The 15,601-nt window shown below is 39.2% G+C and overlaps 2 protein-coding genes across 7 annotated transcripts in view; one reads left to right on the forward strand and one right to left on the reverse strand.

Annotated features, from left to right (window-relative positions):
- Positions 1-497, forward strand: part of LOC118745445 — a 6,212-nt gene extending 5,715 nt beyond the window's left edge. Inside the window, exon 3 of the mRNA XM_036478898.1 lies at positions 424-497. Within this exon, the coding sequence (XP_036334791.1) occupies positions 424-497 (74 nt within the window). The remainder of the gene's footprint in view (positions 1-423) is intronic.
- Positions 498-741: 244 nt separating this feature from the next.
- The window catches only part of LOC118745645 (putative dual specificity tyrosine-phosphorylation-regulated kinase 3 homolog), a gene marked incomplete at its 3' end in the record, with an annotated part of 70,050 nt that continues 55,190 nt past the window's right edge, over positions 742-15,601 (reverse strand). For 5 of the 6 annotated variants that reach the window (XM_036479189.1, XM_036479188.1, XM_036479185.1 and 2 more), the window contains 2 exon segments: positions 742-1,384; positions 11,735-12,651. In XM_036479189.1, coding sequence (XP_036335082.1) covers positions 742-1,384; positions 11,735-12,651 — 1,560 coding nt within the window. 6 annotated transcript variants of the gene reach the window in all.

The raw sequence follows: 15,601 nt of genomic DNA on the forward strand, positions 1-15,601 counted from the left end.
AATCGCTTAGGCGGTTACAGCGCCAAAAAAGAAGAAGAAGAAGAAGCTTAACTTCGACAATTCTTATGCAATTTCATTAAGTGAGGTATCAATTTATTTGAAAATAAATGTTCTTTAAGGTAAATACTACATATTTGGCAACTTTCATACAAATGTCTAGTTTAACAGCAAAACAAAACTTAGAAACTTATTTTAACATTTTAAAATCACGGTTTTATTTAAAATTAAAAATCTGTTTTTGTGATAAAATGCATTTTAAGTTGACTATGACAAAGTTAAAATGGTGATTATTTAAAAACACAATTTAAGTCGTTGAAACCGTTTTCTAACTTCTCTACGACTACGCTCCAATTGAGCCAAACTTATAATTATAACTCAACGGATAAATTTGTATTAAAAATCTAATTTTTAAACTCCTTTTAGAAAATGACGCAGACCAGTTTAATATGGTTAAATGTGTAGGATGGAAGGCATGTCAGAATCCGATCAAATATTGAAACAATTCGGGGGAAAAAAAACAAAGATATCGTTACGTTTACCATAAATACCATATTTTAACTGTACTCATAATCGTATTTACCTTTATCTACATATCGTGTATTTAAATTTTTTATTTGCACTTAAATTTCTGGGATAGTTCGTGAATCGTGCGCGTAGTCTATTTGTCAATCAATAAATTTATAAAAACTAAATCGATAAACGACACTAACAATAATGATTTTTAGGAGATTTACCACTTACTTTTTTGATTTTTCTCAATTATTGGTGTGCGATCGCCGGTAGCACTCTTACTATTACTGCCACCGTTGCTGCCCATGTTCTCTCTTTCGCTAGGACAATTTGCGCAGTTTGGTGGCCTCGGAAGGCGGCGCCGCAACCAAGGATGCTTAAGCGCTTCTGCAGGCGTCAATCGTTTTTCTGCATCCCATTCCAGACAACCTCTAATGAAATTTAAGAACAACGCATCTTTGCAACCATCTAAAGCTTTTGACAGACTTTTGGAGCATGGTGGTCCACGTGGCTTTCCTCTACGCGATTGGCCACCTATTAATACGACTGTACCATCGGTCATAGTGCGTACAGTGCAGTACCTTGGAAAACCCTTTGGATTAAAAAAAGCTTTGGCGCGTTTAGCATTGGTTAGCAAGTTTTTGTTAGGCATTCCTAGCACTTCTATTATGCATGCCAATTGATCACTTTCGTTTTCTCCAGGGAATAGAGCATGGCCAGAAAGCAATTCAGCTAAGATGCAACCCAATGACCACATATCGATCGCACGTCCGTATTTAGATCCAAGTATAACTTCAGGTGCGCGGTAGAAACGCGACTGGATATAGGTGTAGACACGTTGACTTTCATAGCACGATGAACCAAAGTCGATCACCTGAGTAGAGAAAGACGCATTTATGCAAACTCCACAGCATGGCGAAATTAAACGAAACCGCTTATAATTGGATATTTCGTGAAACATACGAAACAATTAACAACAATAATAGTAATAATAATAATAATAGATTGTCGCTTACAAATATGTTAGTGTTTGGCAAAGCTTCTTCTCCGATTTGTGGTGAGCGCCTTGATGTGGTCGCACAAAGGAGAGGGACCTACAGTTTCACGTCGACTACGAACGGCGATTGCATTTTTATGAGAAATGGCAGAAATACACTCGGAGGTTTGCCATTGCCTGCCGAGAGGCGATCGCTACTAGAAAAAACTTTATTTTTTTTTTTTTGTTGAACAGGGCTTGAACCCAAGCTCTGCGGAGTGGTAGCGCGCATCACTAACCACTAAATTCGAATAGATACGAACATTTTCAATTTGACATTGGGTTCAGCGATTGATTTTTCGCGAAAAACTGACTCCGATCGACCGAGGACTTGTCCTGATTATGGTTACAATCCCTCCAACTTGTTATTCAAGAAACTAGTTAATACAGTTATTTGATTATTACCGTACGTTTAATTATTTTCTCAATAACGTTTTCCGAAATAAAAGAGTAAAAAATGTTGAATAAAAAATTTGAACAGAAATTTATTTTAGATAACAAACTCAAAAAATTGTAAAGCGGATAGTTAAACTTGTTGTTTATGATTTCATAAAGGGTTAAATGCACAGCGGGTCGACGGAAATTCTCGTAGCTAATACTTCTGGGCAGTGGCCAGCGCTGCTTACTCCGTTGCAGGTTAGATTAAGACCTGTATCTCGACTAATTGTACCGGTGCAAGCAGCAGATATTTAGCTAAGACCCTTGTGTGGGTTTGCATCCCTTCCCCAGAGTGACGATTTAGCTGAACAAAAATAAAACACTAATAAGATTGATTATGTGGTACGATTTAAGCAAGAGATCTACCTGTACATAATTTTCTGTTATTATTATTTATTTCATGTAAATATCAAAATGTAAATAGTGCATTGGAACGTAATCCCCTTATTGTATTGGTTTCTTGTATCGTTTAACATTGTTTTGTTTAACACGGCATTTCCCAGGAACGATTGTCCGAGATCTACTTGTACATAATTTTTCTGTTATTATTATTATTTATTTCATGTAAACATCATGTTTCATATTAAAGTGGACAAATACATTTTTCGCAGGGAGTCGGTAAATTTATATTCTTTTATAACAGCATTATGTCAATTATGGCCAAACAAGTATATTATTTAACCAAACATAATTTTCTTATTCATTGGAATTCGATTTCCCACATTTTTACGAAGAAAAACCTTAACCCTTGACGACCAATGGGTCATAAAATGCCACTTTTTAATTTGTGGTTTTAATGAAAAAGTTTCAATGCAGTTTTTTTTAATATTCATATCAACGAGAAAACTCCACCTAGTTATAAATGCAATTTATAGAGTCGCTAATTTGAAAAACATTGCCAAATTATATTTTATATTTTGTATTTGTCTATCAGCTGATTCGAATAGATTATTTGGTAGGTGTAAACAAAATACAATTACTCCTAAAGTGATTCAAAGGGAAACCTAAATTTTTGTGAGGACTTTCTAAAAGACTTAAAACAATATTTATATAAAAATTAAATGAGGGTACTCCGGGGTACTTTTTTTATCATCTACAGAATAACTTATTTCCAGTTAATTTTATAGAACTTGTTTAAGTAATTACAATTTTAAAACTGTTATGATGGATTTCCACTAGGCATTAAATGGCAAAAATGGCAAATGACAAAGTAACCGTGGAAACACAATGCCGGCGAACGGCGAACTAACCACAACGAAATTCCCACTGTCGAAATAAGAACACCCGCCGACATATGAAATTGCACACAGCCAAAGCGAAATGCGAAGTTTGCTCGGCGGCGTTTCGTGGCGATAGATTTATTTCTATCGCTCTGCTGGGCGATGGCGGCAGTACATGCCAAAGGTGGCCGTATTATATTTTTGCTTTCAAAGATTTAGAAGAAAACAACATATAACACGAATTATTTTTGTTTGTTGAAAAATACAGTGATCGATTCGTAAAATCTGGCTTTAAATAAAATTATTTATAATAATTCCCCCTTTCCTTATATTTATATTTGTTATAATTTTATCATTTCTAAATATGGTTTCGTTTTTCAAAATATGGTCACCTAAATTATAAGTGCGACGAAATGGTATCAGCTGCTTTCGCTATCGCTCTAATTCTGTTAAAGTTGGCGAAATAGCAGGGCGAACGGTGAACGACGGCATCGCCCAATTCGGCGAGCTTCGCCGTTGATGTTGTTGTAGCGGCTACAACAACCCCGCCCAGATCGGTTGATATCTCAGTCGTTGTCGTCGAGTTCCACTAACGGCAGCCCTAAGAAGCGTGAAGCCTCTACGGGGTCGGTCCACAGGTACAACGTCGTTAGGGTTGTCGGGTTTTTCGGGCATGCGAAGAGATGTTTCGAGTCGTGAGGGGTCTCTCCGCATGCCGGACACTCATTTGGCACATCCTCATTTAGTCTACTCAGGTATGAGTTTAACCTGCTGCAGTAGCCAGAAGCGAACTTGGGCTATTGTTGTTCTTGTCTCCCGAGGCAAATGGAGCTCCGTCGCGTCAATGTCCGGTGTTTGTGTGCCTAGAACGCCATTCACAGGTCTAGAATCTACATAACTCGAGACTGAGTCCCTGTGAATGCCGTTCAGGGCATGTCGGTATGCTGACGGGTCCAGAGGTTGCTTGATGAACCTCTGGACTTCGTCAGTCAGTTCATATAGATTCCTCCTGACGTGTCTAGGCGAGGGCTCCTCTGCAAGCAGCTGTCTGTTTGGGTGGCCGCATCTGTGGCTCCCAACCAGAAACTGCTTGCAGAGCATTATGTTATGCTCCCTAATTGGGAGCATTTTCTCCTCGTCATGAAGGTGGTGTTCGGGTGACATCAGGAGGCATCCGGTCGCGGTGTTCTGTGCTGTTTGTAGCTTCATCCACTGCGTCCTACTAGTCCCCGGCGACCACACTGGTGCTGCGTAGTTTAAAACCGGCCGGCCTATTGCCTTGTATGTTGCCAGCAACGTTTCTTAGTCTTTGCCCCAGGTACTGCCGGCTAGCGACTTGAGGACTTTGTTGCGGCTCTGTACTATGTTGGCAATAGCGGTTGCGTGCGCAGAGAAGGAGAGCAGGCTGTCGAATGTTACTCCGAGTATTTTGGGATTATTCACCGTCGAAGAAGTGAAGAAGCGAGAAAGATCGGAGAGATACCCATTTACTTTCGAACACAAGCCATCAATTCCATTCCCAGTCGCCATGATCGAGCAATCGTCGGCGTAAGAGACAATCGAGACTCCCTCTGGTGGTGGAAATATAAAAGTTGAACAGTAGCGGGGAAATGACACCACCCTGTGGAACCCCCTGTTTGTTTTTCCTAAGTTTGCTCGATTTGTCTCTAAACATTACCGACGAGTAGCGACCACTCAGATAATTTGCCGACCACCGTTTGAGCCTCTGTGGGAGAGAGGAAGTCTCTATATCTTCTAGTAGCGTGGAATGGCTGACAGTGTCAAAAGCCTTTGACAGGTCTAACGCTACTAGAATCGTTCTCTCACAGGGACGGTTACGGTTAAGGCCACGAGTTATCTGAGTGTTTATGCACTTTACTGTGCACTGTGCACTTTACGGAAACCATGCTGATGCTTCGCTGGGGTCAGGTGGTTCGTGAAATACGGGAGCAGCAAGGCCTCTAGTGTCTTCGCTACCGTGGAAAGGAGTGTTATCGGTCGATACGAATCTCCTTTGTTGGCTGATTTCCCCGGTTTGAGCAGTTGGACCACTCTCCCCACCTTCCAGATGTCTAGGATGATGAGAGTAGCCATTGACAAATTGAGGACCTCCGTTAGGTACGCTACTCCCGCAGGACCCAAATTTTTCAGCATCAACATGCATATTCCGTCGGGACCCATGGCTTGGAGGCTTTCGCCTTCCCGATGGCCACCTGAACTTCACCGCAAGTGAAAGCAAGGGGTGCACAAGTGGTTGGCAGTTTGTGCAGCCTTCTGGTCACTCGATGCTTGGTTTTGTCCACCGGAGGATGCAGTATGAACTGCCGGCTAAAGTAGCTCGCGCATCGCTCCGGGTCCGACGAGGCATGGTCGCCAAAAGAAATTTCGACTGTCGTCATGCTTCGTCGGATTGGACAGTGACCTCACGGTTGACCAAAGCTTACTCACACCAGAGGTGAAGTTAGAGGTCTTCATATGTTCTTCCCACTTCTTCCGCTTATGTACGTTCACTAGTTGCCGAATCTCCGCGTTGAGATCCCTGATACGGGGATCTCCGAGATCGGCCTGACGAAGGCTGTCACGCTCATCGGCTAGAACAGCCGCTTCTGCAGGGAAATTTGGACGTGGGTCCGTGATCATCCTGCCAGTACGAAGCGGGCTGCAGCAGCAGTGACAGCCCTGCGGAACTTACGTTCACCAATGTGGACGTCGGTTGGTGTGGGGAGAGCAGCCTAGGTGTTTTCAGTAAATTCCGCGAAGCCTTTCCAATCAGCTTTGGCGAAGTTGATATATGTTCGGTGCTCCGCGGAAGCAAAGTCGGTTGGTTTATCGATCGAGATGACTATGGGCAGATGGTCTGATGCCAAAGTCAGCATAGGTCGCCATGATGCGCTGTTTATCAGACCAGCGCTGACTGTTGGCGAGCTGCAGCAGGTGCCCATAATCCTGGTGGGTGCGTCCTCGTTCATTGTGCAGAATGTCGAATCGTCTATCTGCTCAGCCAAATCGGTCCCCCTACGATCGTTTGACAGGATTGAGTGCCAAAGATCGAGGTGCGCATTAAAGTCACCTACTATCATTCGGATTTCACCTCTGAGGAGCGCACCTATATCAGGGTGATATCCTGCCGGTCAACAGGTGACAGGGGGTATGTATACGTTGACTATTTCGAGCTCAACATCGCCTGACCCGATAGCAATGCCCTGACATTCTAGAGTGGTATCCCTGCGGTCGATGTCTGCTTCTATAAGACGATACTGCACGGTGTGGTGCGTGATGAACGCTAAGCCACCACCATTATCTCGCTCGCGATCTCGATGGTGCACGTTGTACCCGGCACAATTCAACAATGTTGAATTGCTGTGCAGCTTCGGCTCTTGGACTGCAGCTATCAGTATACCATGCCTTCCCATAAAGACGGTTATCTTCTCGATCTTGCTCTGAAGCCCGTTGCAGTTAAATTGAAGGAGCTTCATGTGGTTCGGGAGACGTGTGGCAGTGCGGGGTGTGAGAGATGTGTGTGGCCGTGACGCCATTGGCTGTGTGCGCTGCTGAGGTGGTTGCCGCCCTGTGGTGGTGGTGGGTGGCGTCGCGGTTGAGGTTTTCGACCGTACTGCGCAACACGGGCCCTCGAAGTTCCTCGTCCAATCTCGCGTGGTGCGCAGACCTGAACATGCCCTAAAGTGGCACCAGCCAAGGCAGGTGTTGCACTTGATTGATGTCACATTACGGAATATCCTGGTCTGACATACCGTGCAGATTGGCGGCGGCGTGTGGGTGGTGGTGCGCTTGTGTGTGTTCTGTGGTCTGTCGCGGTCTTGGTGTGGTCTATTCTGTTGTTAAGTTGTTGAGGTGTGGTGTTTGTGTGGGACTGCTCTGTTTGAGCAGCAGGGGGCCACAAACGACGTGGTCCACTGCCGATGTGTCCGTAGTCCTGAGCAGACTCTGAGGTGACTCCACCCCTCGCAAGCATTGCACTTGACTGAGGTGGAGTTGTGGTGTAGTCGTCTCTGGCATACACAGCAGGTGTAGGTTTCTGGCCCTGGGTTTGGCTCGATGCCAGCCCTGAGTAGAAGAAAACGAAGCGAATGCAGCCCTATGGTCGAACAACTTCTGAGATACTTCGCCGACCTGAACGGAGTTAGATCGCCGAAACAACCGCCGGCTGTCGTGGGAATGTTCGCCGTTCGCCGGGTATTGTGTTTTAAGCATAAGGCATTAAAAAATTATCGTGTCATTACGTTAAAAAATAGTCATTAAGTTCATTTCCACATGGCATTTTTTTAAATGACATACATTGTTTGTCATTTCAATGGAAAGTCGGCATTATATGAAAACTAATGAAAAAACAAAAACTTACTAGTAGGTCTTTCTTTAATATAAAAATAATTTTAACAAGTAAAGAAGTATAAGTTCGGGCGAAACCGAACTTTATATACCCGGCGCAGGTATTAGATATCGATTTGTCACCTTTCAGTAAACTGCATGATAAGGAAGAGTATTTTTCCCAATGTCAAACAGTGATATATTGAAATAATTGGACCAAGTTTGGTGGAAATCGATAAGGCGGTTATCGATAACTATGTAGTGATAAGTAGGTGGTGCCACGCCCATTTTACAAAAATCAATAATCTTGTGTCCTGTTAAGAGATTTTTGTAAGTTGGGGTCTTTCTCTTCTTCTTCTTTATTGGCGCTGTAACCGTCATTTCTCTTCTGTGCTAACTGACGCCAATTGGAAATGCCAAGTCAAGCCAAGTCCTTTTCCACCTGGCCTTTCCAACGCAGAGAAGGCCTTCCTCTTCCTCTGTTACCAGCATCGTGGCCCGCGTTCAATACTTTCAGAGCAGGAGCGTTTCTGTCCATTCGAACGACATGGCCAAGCCAGCGGAGCCGCTGTATTTTAATTCGCTGCACTATGTATATATCGTTGTAAAGCTCATACAGCTCATCGTTAAATCGTCTGCGGTATTCGCCATCGCCAACGCGATGGGGAGTCTTTAGTTATTGAAGTATCGGAGTATTCGTATATCTGAAATTTACCGTTATATGGTAAGTGGCGGTAATTTAAGTGCGATTTAAAAAATTTTCAACATATTGCTTTTTTGCGCCAAGGTTGATAAATGTGCCGAGTTTGGTAGAAATTGATAAACCGGGTACCGAGATACACATATATAGGCATGAGTATCGGTGCCACGCCCATTTTCCACAAATTTCTCTAAATATAATTTTCGGCTAAGAGGCCATTGCATATATCGATTTTGAGTAAATTAGCTTAAATAGTTACTAATTTATCACAGTTTTCGTATTTCTGTAAATTACCGTCATATGGGAGGGCGTGGTTCTTGTGTGATGTCAAAAAATTTCAACGGGTTTCTTAGTGAGGTTTGGTGGGGATTGGTGAAGGGAATACAGAGATATAGCATTTCATCATAAGTGAGTGGTGCCAGGCCCATTTTCCAAAAATGTCATAACTGTCTTATTTTATGCCAAAATTCTACTTCGGAAACCAACTTCCAATTTTGATCTTATTTTTCCATATTTCAAAAATACCTCTATATGGGAGGTAGGCGTGGTTATTGTCCAATTTTGCCCATTTTCAATCCCAACCTACCATGGATAAAGGGCTACCTACTTCCCAAATTTTGTAGACATATCTCCATTTTTCTCGAGTTATCGCGTATACGGACAGACGGACGGACATATATGGCTTAATTATTTTTCTTTCCGTTCTGATCATTTACGTACACAATTGTCTATATCTATCTGGATTCGTTTCGGTTGTTACAACCAAGCGTTATGTGAACAAGTTATAAAATCCTTGTGCACAAGTGCGCTCGGGTATAAAAAGTTACATCTACACATACTATAGTTAATGCAGGGCTACCGCGTATGGCTGGTTAGAGGTGCCGGTGCGCTCGATACGTATTCGACAAGTTGCGGGTACCCTATTAACAGAATGCAAAACGTTGCTTTATAACTATTACTGTCCCTTAGTTTGGTAAACATTAATGAACCTTCATACGTATTTTCATAGATATTAAAGATCATCGCAGTTTTCTATTTTTTTCCAGCTAAATCGTCACTTTTGCTTTATGTGGAGCGTAGGAAAGGACATACTTAGCCCATTACTTTTTGGGCCGACCGGCCAAATTGGCAAAAAAAAATCTGCTAAAATGCTTCAACTAAAATTCAGATTGAAATAAATCACAAGTAGAAAGACTAGTAAATTCATTAAATAAATCTCAAAAACAGAGACTGGTAAATTCAATTCAAATTATTAGTTTTTAACAAAGGAAGCTGTCGTTATACGTAGCTAAGCTTTACATCAGAAGTCATTTTTGTATTACTTAAATAAAAAAAAAAGATCAATTACAAACTTATGGCGTTTTCTTTTCTATTGAAAAAGTTTGCCTTCTTATATTGTAACATTTGAACTACGTTACTTTTCGTCGTGCAAACTTACTATATTAGTAGAAAGTATTGCACTTTTGCTTAGTCGGAGGGCTGAGGAAAAAATGGCAACATTATTTCGAGAAAAGAAAACACCATTAATTTAAAAAGCAGGTCCCTTTTTAAGTTTTTATCAATCCAACTATTTAATTCTATTTTAATGTCCATATATTCGAAACGTTTTGATTGACCTCTCTGCGTATGCATGATACAATTATTCACAGTTATTGCATCTTTAGAAAAATTATGGTATGTATGCAGTTTTATAGTCTATTAAACTTTAATATAATACGGTGCAAATTTTAAGTAGCTAGGACTGACCGCTGATTTTTGGGATTTTTTGTATGACGCTGTTACGCATTTTTTTATGAAAAAAATGCGGAACACCGTCACGAAATTAGCCAAAAATCAACGGCAGTGCTAGTTACTTTAAATTTGAGGAAAATTTTTAGATTTTTCATAACTTTTGCACAAAGTAGGAAATTTGGATTTAATTGTTGGTTTTTTAAGTACCCAGCTACATTAAAAAAATAATAAGCATTAAATAATGAAAATTTGCTAAATTGTGGCGTCCCAGTTTATATGTATATGGGTCACTGTATATTCGCTTAAAATAAAAATCATTGAAATCGGCCGTGTTTTAGGACTCTTCGGATTGCAAAAAATTGTCTTTCAATTTTATATAACACAGTCCGACATGTAATTTTGGGTCGTTAAATTTGTAAAAATGGAAACTTATGTATTTTGATTTTAAGAAAATAAGGCCTATAGCAAAATCGGCTAAAAACGGCTATTTTTTTACGAAACGGCGGCTAACAAATCGGCTGCCGACTAAACCAAATTTTCTCCTGCTGTTTGCTATCGCAACTGGCTAAATCTAGCCGGAAAACGGCTAAACTAGCAACACTGCAGACAAGTAGTTGTGAGGTGGAATAGTTTAGCAAAACATCGAAGGTCATTTACAAACCAAGACTGTAGAACAATAACTACTGGCAGGCCATTACTGGCGACGAACGTGAAAAGTACATGGCATCGGCGAAACAATGCTAAGCACCTCCTATGCTTATGACTGGGGCTATGGGGCTATCGCGGACTCGACTGAAGTAGTTGGCTGCTTCCCATGTCGGGAAACTTGAGAATTTCTTCCAAGTGGGACTCCAAGGGCTCCTTAATTTCATTAAACATGTTAACACTCTAATTTATGTCCACCATAAGCCTTCTTAGCGTTCTATCTTCATCTGGTACCGCTGGGACCAAATAGTCTATGCGTAGCACACAGTCCGTGACATTTACAGTCGCATGGCATGGTAAACTTCCGAGTGTATTTCTGCTTTGAAAAAGCTTCTTATATAACCATTTGTCGTTGGAGGCTCCTTCATTTGTGGTATAACATCATGACTAACTCCTAAAATTGGTGGAGAATCTTGGCCAAACACTTAGCAAAAGTATATGCGCCAAAATAATAATATTATTATTATATTCGGACTTTGCTATTAGTTAATAATTTTTATAATTATCACAAATAAGTATTACGCTGAGGAAATTGAGAATGAACAGTACGCTTGGAGGAGAAGGCAAATTCTTCTTGGAAAATTATTTAACATCAGCAATATTGTCTACAATTTATGGAAATGATAAAATAATTTTTGAGGACTTTTAAATTTAAAATAATTTAGTAGATTTCCAAATAGAAAGCAAATATAAATTTTCTCTCGCTTGCTAGCAGGTTGCTTTACCAAACTTTCAGTTTTAATTTTTTCTTGTGCTTTTGTTTTTTCGTATGTGATAAAAATTTCTATCAGCTGTTCCTTAAACTTTTTATTTATTTGTGACTTCACTAACGTTTTTTTATTGATATTTTTCTATCGAATATAATTTCTGCAATTTGCTGTTCGATAATTATCTCTGGAAATCTTAACAAACAGACTAAGGGCCAGTTTTTTAGTGACAGTTTATCACAATTTTAATCGTTTGGCTATTTCTAATTTAAACCAGCCAGCTCCAGCGTTTAAACTAAGTTTAAACTTCAGCCATGCACTAAAAAACTGGTCCTAATCGTCAAGTCCAATTTCAACGTACCTTTATACCAGAACGGCCCTGCTGTTTCAGTAAAACATTTTCTGGTTTCATATCGCAGTGAATAATCTCATTCTTATATAACGCATCCAAGCATTGCAGCAGTGAGTGAGCGAATTTTCTTACAAGTTGAAGGCTGAATCCTTTAAAGCCATTCTTTTTTATTAACTCGTATAAATTTATATTGAGTAATTCAAAAGTAATACACATATGATTGCGAAATGTGAAATAATCAAACATATGAATTATATTCATTGTATTATATTTGTCTTGTCGCCGCAAATGGTGCAGAATGCGTATTTCTTCTTGTGCTTGTCGATGAAAACGCTTCTCATTCCTTACCATCTTCAGCGCGACATGTTCATGTGTCTTGTGATCGTAAGCCTTGATAACTTGTCCAAAGCTGCCCTTACCTATCACCTTAAGCATTTCATAGCGATAGGCCACGTGATCGTGTGGTATATGTATGTATGCACCTTGATCGTTATCATAATCGGAATTATTTGGACCGAATATACCGGGTCGTTTCTTAGCATTAGCACCAATGAAATATATTTGCGGGTATGCTAGTATTTCTGTGCGCTCATATGGTGTCAATTTATGCATATATAATACCATTACTTGTTGCGGGGATACAACCAAAGGTTTGGGTTTCGCTTGCAAGGCACACTTTTGCTGTCCTGACATAATAATTTGCTCATGGAATGAAAATGTTTCCGCTACCTCCGATGGTTGGTGCAACTGGCTTTCCTTTGTAGTTGTTCCCGGGTTTAACGTTGAAACAATGCTTTCTGCAGAAGTTGTAGCTATTGTTGTGATACTAAAGGGTATGTTACAATCTGGGCGCGCACAGGATATAGGTGTAGGCATTGCAGAAGATGGCGATGTAGCTGTTGAGATAATCCTTGCCAACGACAAAGCTGTAATTGAAAAATTTTTTGTCAACCAGAACTAGGAATTTCGTTTTTTTGTGAGGTGTCCAAAAAGAAAACAACTGTAGAACTTAGTACTTCATGTAGCAACGGGTTGGCCGAAACTCTCCTCCGATTTATAGGGGGTGTGCGCCCTGATGTTGCGACACAAAGGGGAGGGACTTATGGTAGTAGTGAGACTCCCACATGTCAAGAGACGGTAAGTAATTTTCTTTCGGTAAACGATTTTTATTCAATTACGTTCATTTGTTAATTTCGCTATAATTAAAATTGTGCAAATACTTAAAAATTAATAAATTGTAAAAACTTAAACTATTCTACATTAAAATGTTTTTGAAGTAAAAAGTTGAAATCAAATATTTTATAACAAATTTCATGATCAAGAGATAAGTATAAAATGGCAAAGTATATTAAGAATCTATAGCCTTAGTAAGGCATTCTACGCCCGCCACACTCAATTTGTTTAGCATCAGCATGCATATTCCGTAGCAGCCAATGGTTTTGGAGGTTTTTGTTTTCCCGACGGCCTCCCTAACTTACTTATCATGAAGACGCGTACTGGTTTTCGGTAGTTTCTTAACCCTTCGGGACACTCGACATTCGGCATCATCTACCGAAAGATGATGAATGAACTGACGGCTGAAATAGCTCGCGCACTCTTTCGGGTCCGACGATACCCAATGACCAGAGGTCGAAAATATCCCTCAACACTTTGAAAGTGTCCCAAAATAACCGTCCCTCTTTAAGAGAAAAAATAACCCACAAAACAGAACAGGTGGTTTATTTTTTGTAGATATGTGATCCTCTCAGTGGGAAAGGGTTATTTGCATATCTTTTTCCGCTGCTGTTGGACACGGACACTTATCGCTGGAAGAGGAAAAATAAGTGTTAGAGCGCGGTTACCCACGAACGTGTATGCAGGGTATCGTAGAAGTGCGTAGAAACATATCAAATTTGCTGTTGAGATATAAGCAACGTCAACGTCGTGGTCATGCGGGAGCAGGGTTGCGTGCTTTTAAATCCATATTGATTTAAAATCCGCTATTAGTTAAGAAATATATTTGATTTGTGATTTGGTTTGTTGACCAAAGAAAAAATAAAATTTATTTGTGATTTGATTTGTCAACCAAAAAAGAAATAAAAATTTGTAAAGCGAATCAATTTGATTTGCAATTTTTCAACTAAATAATACTTTTGTGATGCAACGCAAATAAGATATTCAAGTATCTTCCAACTTCCAGTTCTACGAAAATCTGCGGGGCCCTCGGGACTAATCCGCGATTTTCCAGACTTCTTCGGGATTAACGGAATCTTCGGGACCACTTCGGGATTTTTGGACTATTTCGAGATGGAAGTGAACTAAATCGATTCATGATATCGATTCTTAAATATCGAACATTTCTAGTTCCCAGGTTGAGTATCTGTGACTATATCATTTTCTTTATAATTACCTTTATTTTAATCTTCCTTCCTTTATCTTCATCTTTACTCATCCTCGTATTTTTCTTAATATTTATCTTTATCTACTGATGGTTTTAGCGACCTTTCTACTTATAATTTAGTGTTTTGCCGGCTCGAGGTCAATTTTAAAAAATTCTTTTATGAAAACACAAGTTTTTTGGTGTTTATTTCCGATATATTTCGGTTACGCTTCGGTAACCGTCCTCAGGGCAAATTAATTTACACGTCCGCACTGTTTGACGTGGAGTTTGGTACCAAATAAATAAACACCAAAAAACTTGTGTTTTCATAAAAGAATTTTTTAAAATTGACCTCGAGCCGGCAAAACACTAAATTATTTATCTTTATCATTTTAATGTTTATCATTTTCTCGATCTACATATTCCCCTTCACCTTTGCCCTTATAATTACGGTGACCATAAATATATTTTGAAAATGCAGGACAATTTTTCAAAAAATTTACATACATATAATTGCGTAGTATAAAAATAACAAAAATATACTACATATATACATTCCTCGTCATTTGAATAGCGCACCCTTTTTTTGGTTTTCTACCATACAAAGTATGCTTGACAAAATTTTTATATGCAAGAAAATGCGCAGCACCGTCAACAAAAAAAATTTCGCCCCTATGTTTATTTTTTTTTTTAATTTTCAAAAATTTTTAAAATGGGATGTAGACGTAGAATATGCTATATTTTTATAAAAAGTTAATGAATATTAAACAAACAAAAGCAAAACTGTATCTACTAAGCATTAAAAGGATGCGCTATTCAATTAACGAAGAGTGTATATTTCTTAATTATTAATCCAATTTTAAACTTTAAACATAAATCACATTTGCTTCATTAGTATTAATCTTTTAGTATTGAATATTTACAAAATTATAATAAAGCATATTACTTTACACGAAATATGAACCTCTGTAAAGTAAACTTTTTAGGCAAACTTTGGGTCGTTGAACACGAAAAAAATACCCGTGGTTTCAAAGAAGTGGTTTCGAGATTTGTTCGAAAACCGTATTTTTAGTACTTTTTCAGTTATCCTCAATATCTCATGAAACGACCAACAGTTCGAAAGGTATTGATGGGCTCTTTGCAAAAATATATGTTTTTTGTGCAGATTGTGTTCCGTAACATCTCCATTTCTCATCAGATTTTCATTTACTGTAAAAAGAAAATAATGGAAATTTAAATTTTTTGATTTTGGTCGCTTGTAACACTAATAATTTTCATCGAAATCGGCAAAGTAATATATATTTGTAAGAGGACTGTAGGTCGATTATGTTGTTTGGATAATTTTTTCATGAGATATTGACGAATAGGTTCGAAATATACCAAAACTCGTTTTCCAAAATATTACGAAAGCGCTTGTTTGAAAGGAAAATTGACTTGGAAAATATTTATTTTCTTAAGCGATTACCACAAAATTTGTAGAACAGTGTTATCGATATATTTGATGCTGGTCTTCAATT

Source organism: Rhagoletis pomonella, unplaced genomic scaffold (assembly GCF_013731165.1).
Source record: "Rhagoletis pomonella isolate Grant_MI unplaced genomic scaffold, Rhpom_1.0 Rhpom_scaffold_00009, whole genome shotgun sequence".
NCBI classification, from domain to species: Eukaryota; Metazoa; Arthropoda; class Insecta; order Diptera; family Tephritidae; genus Rhagoletis; species Rhagoletis pomonella.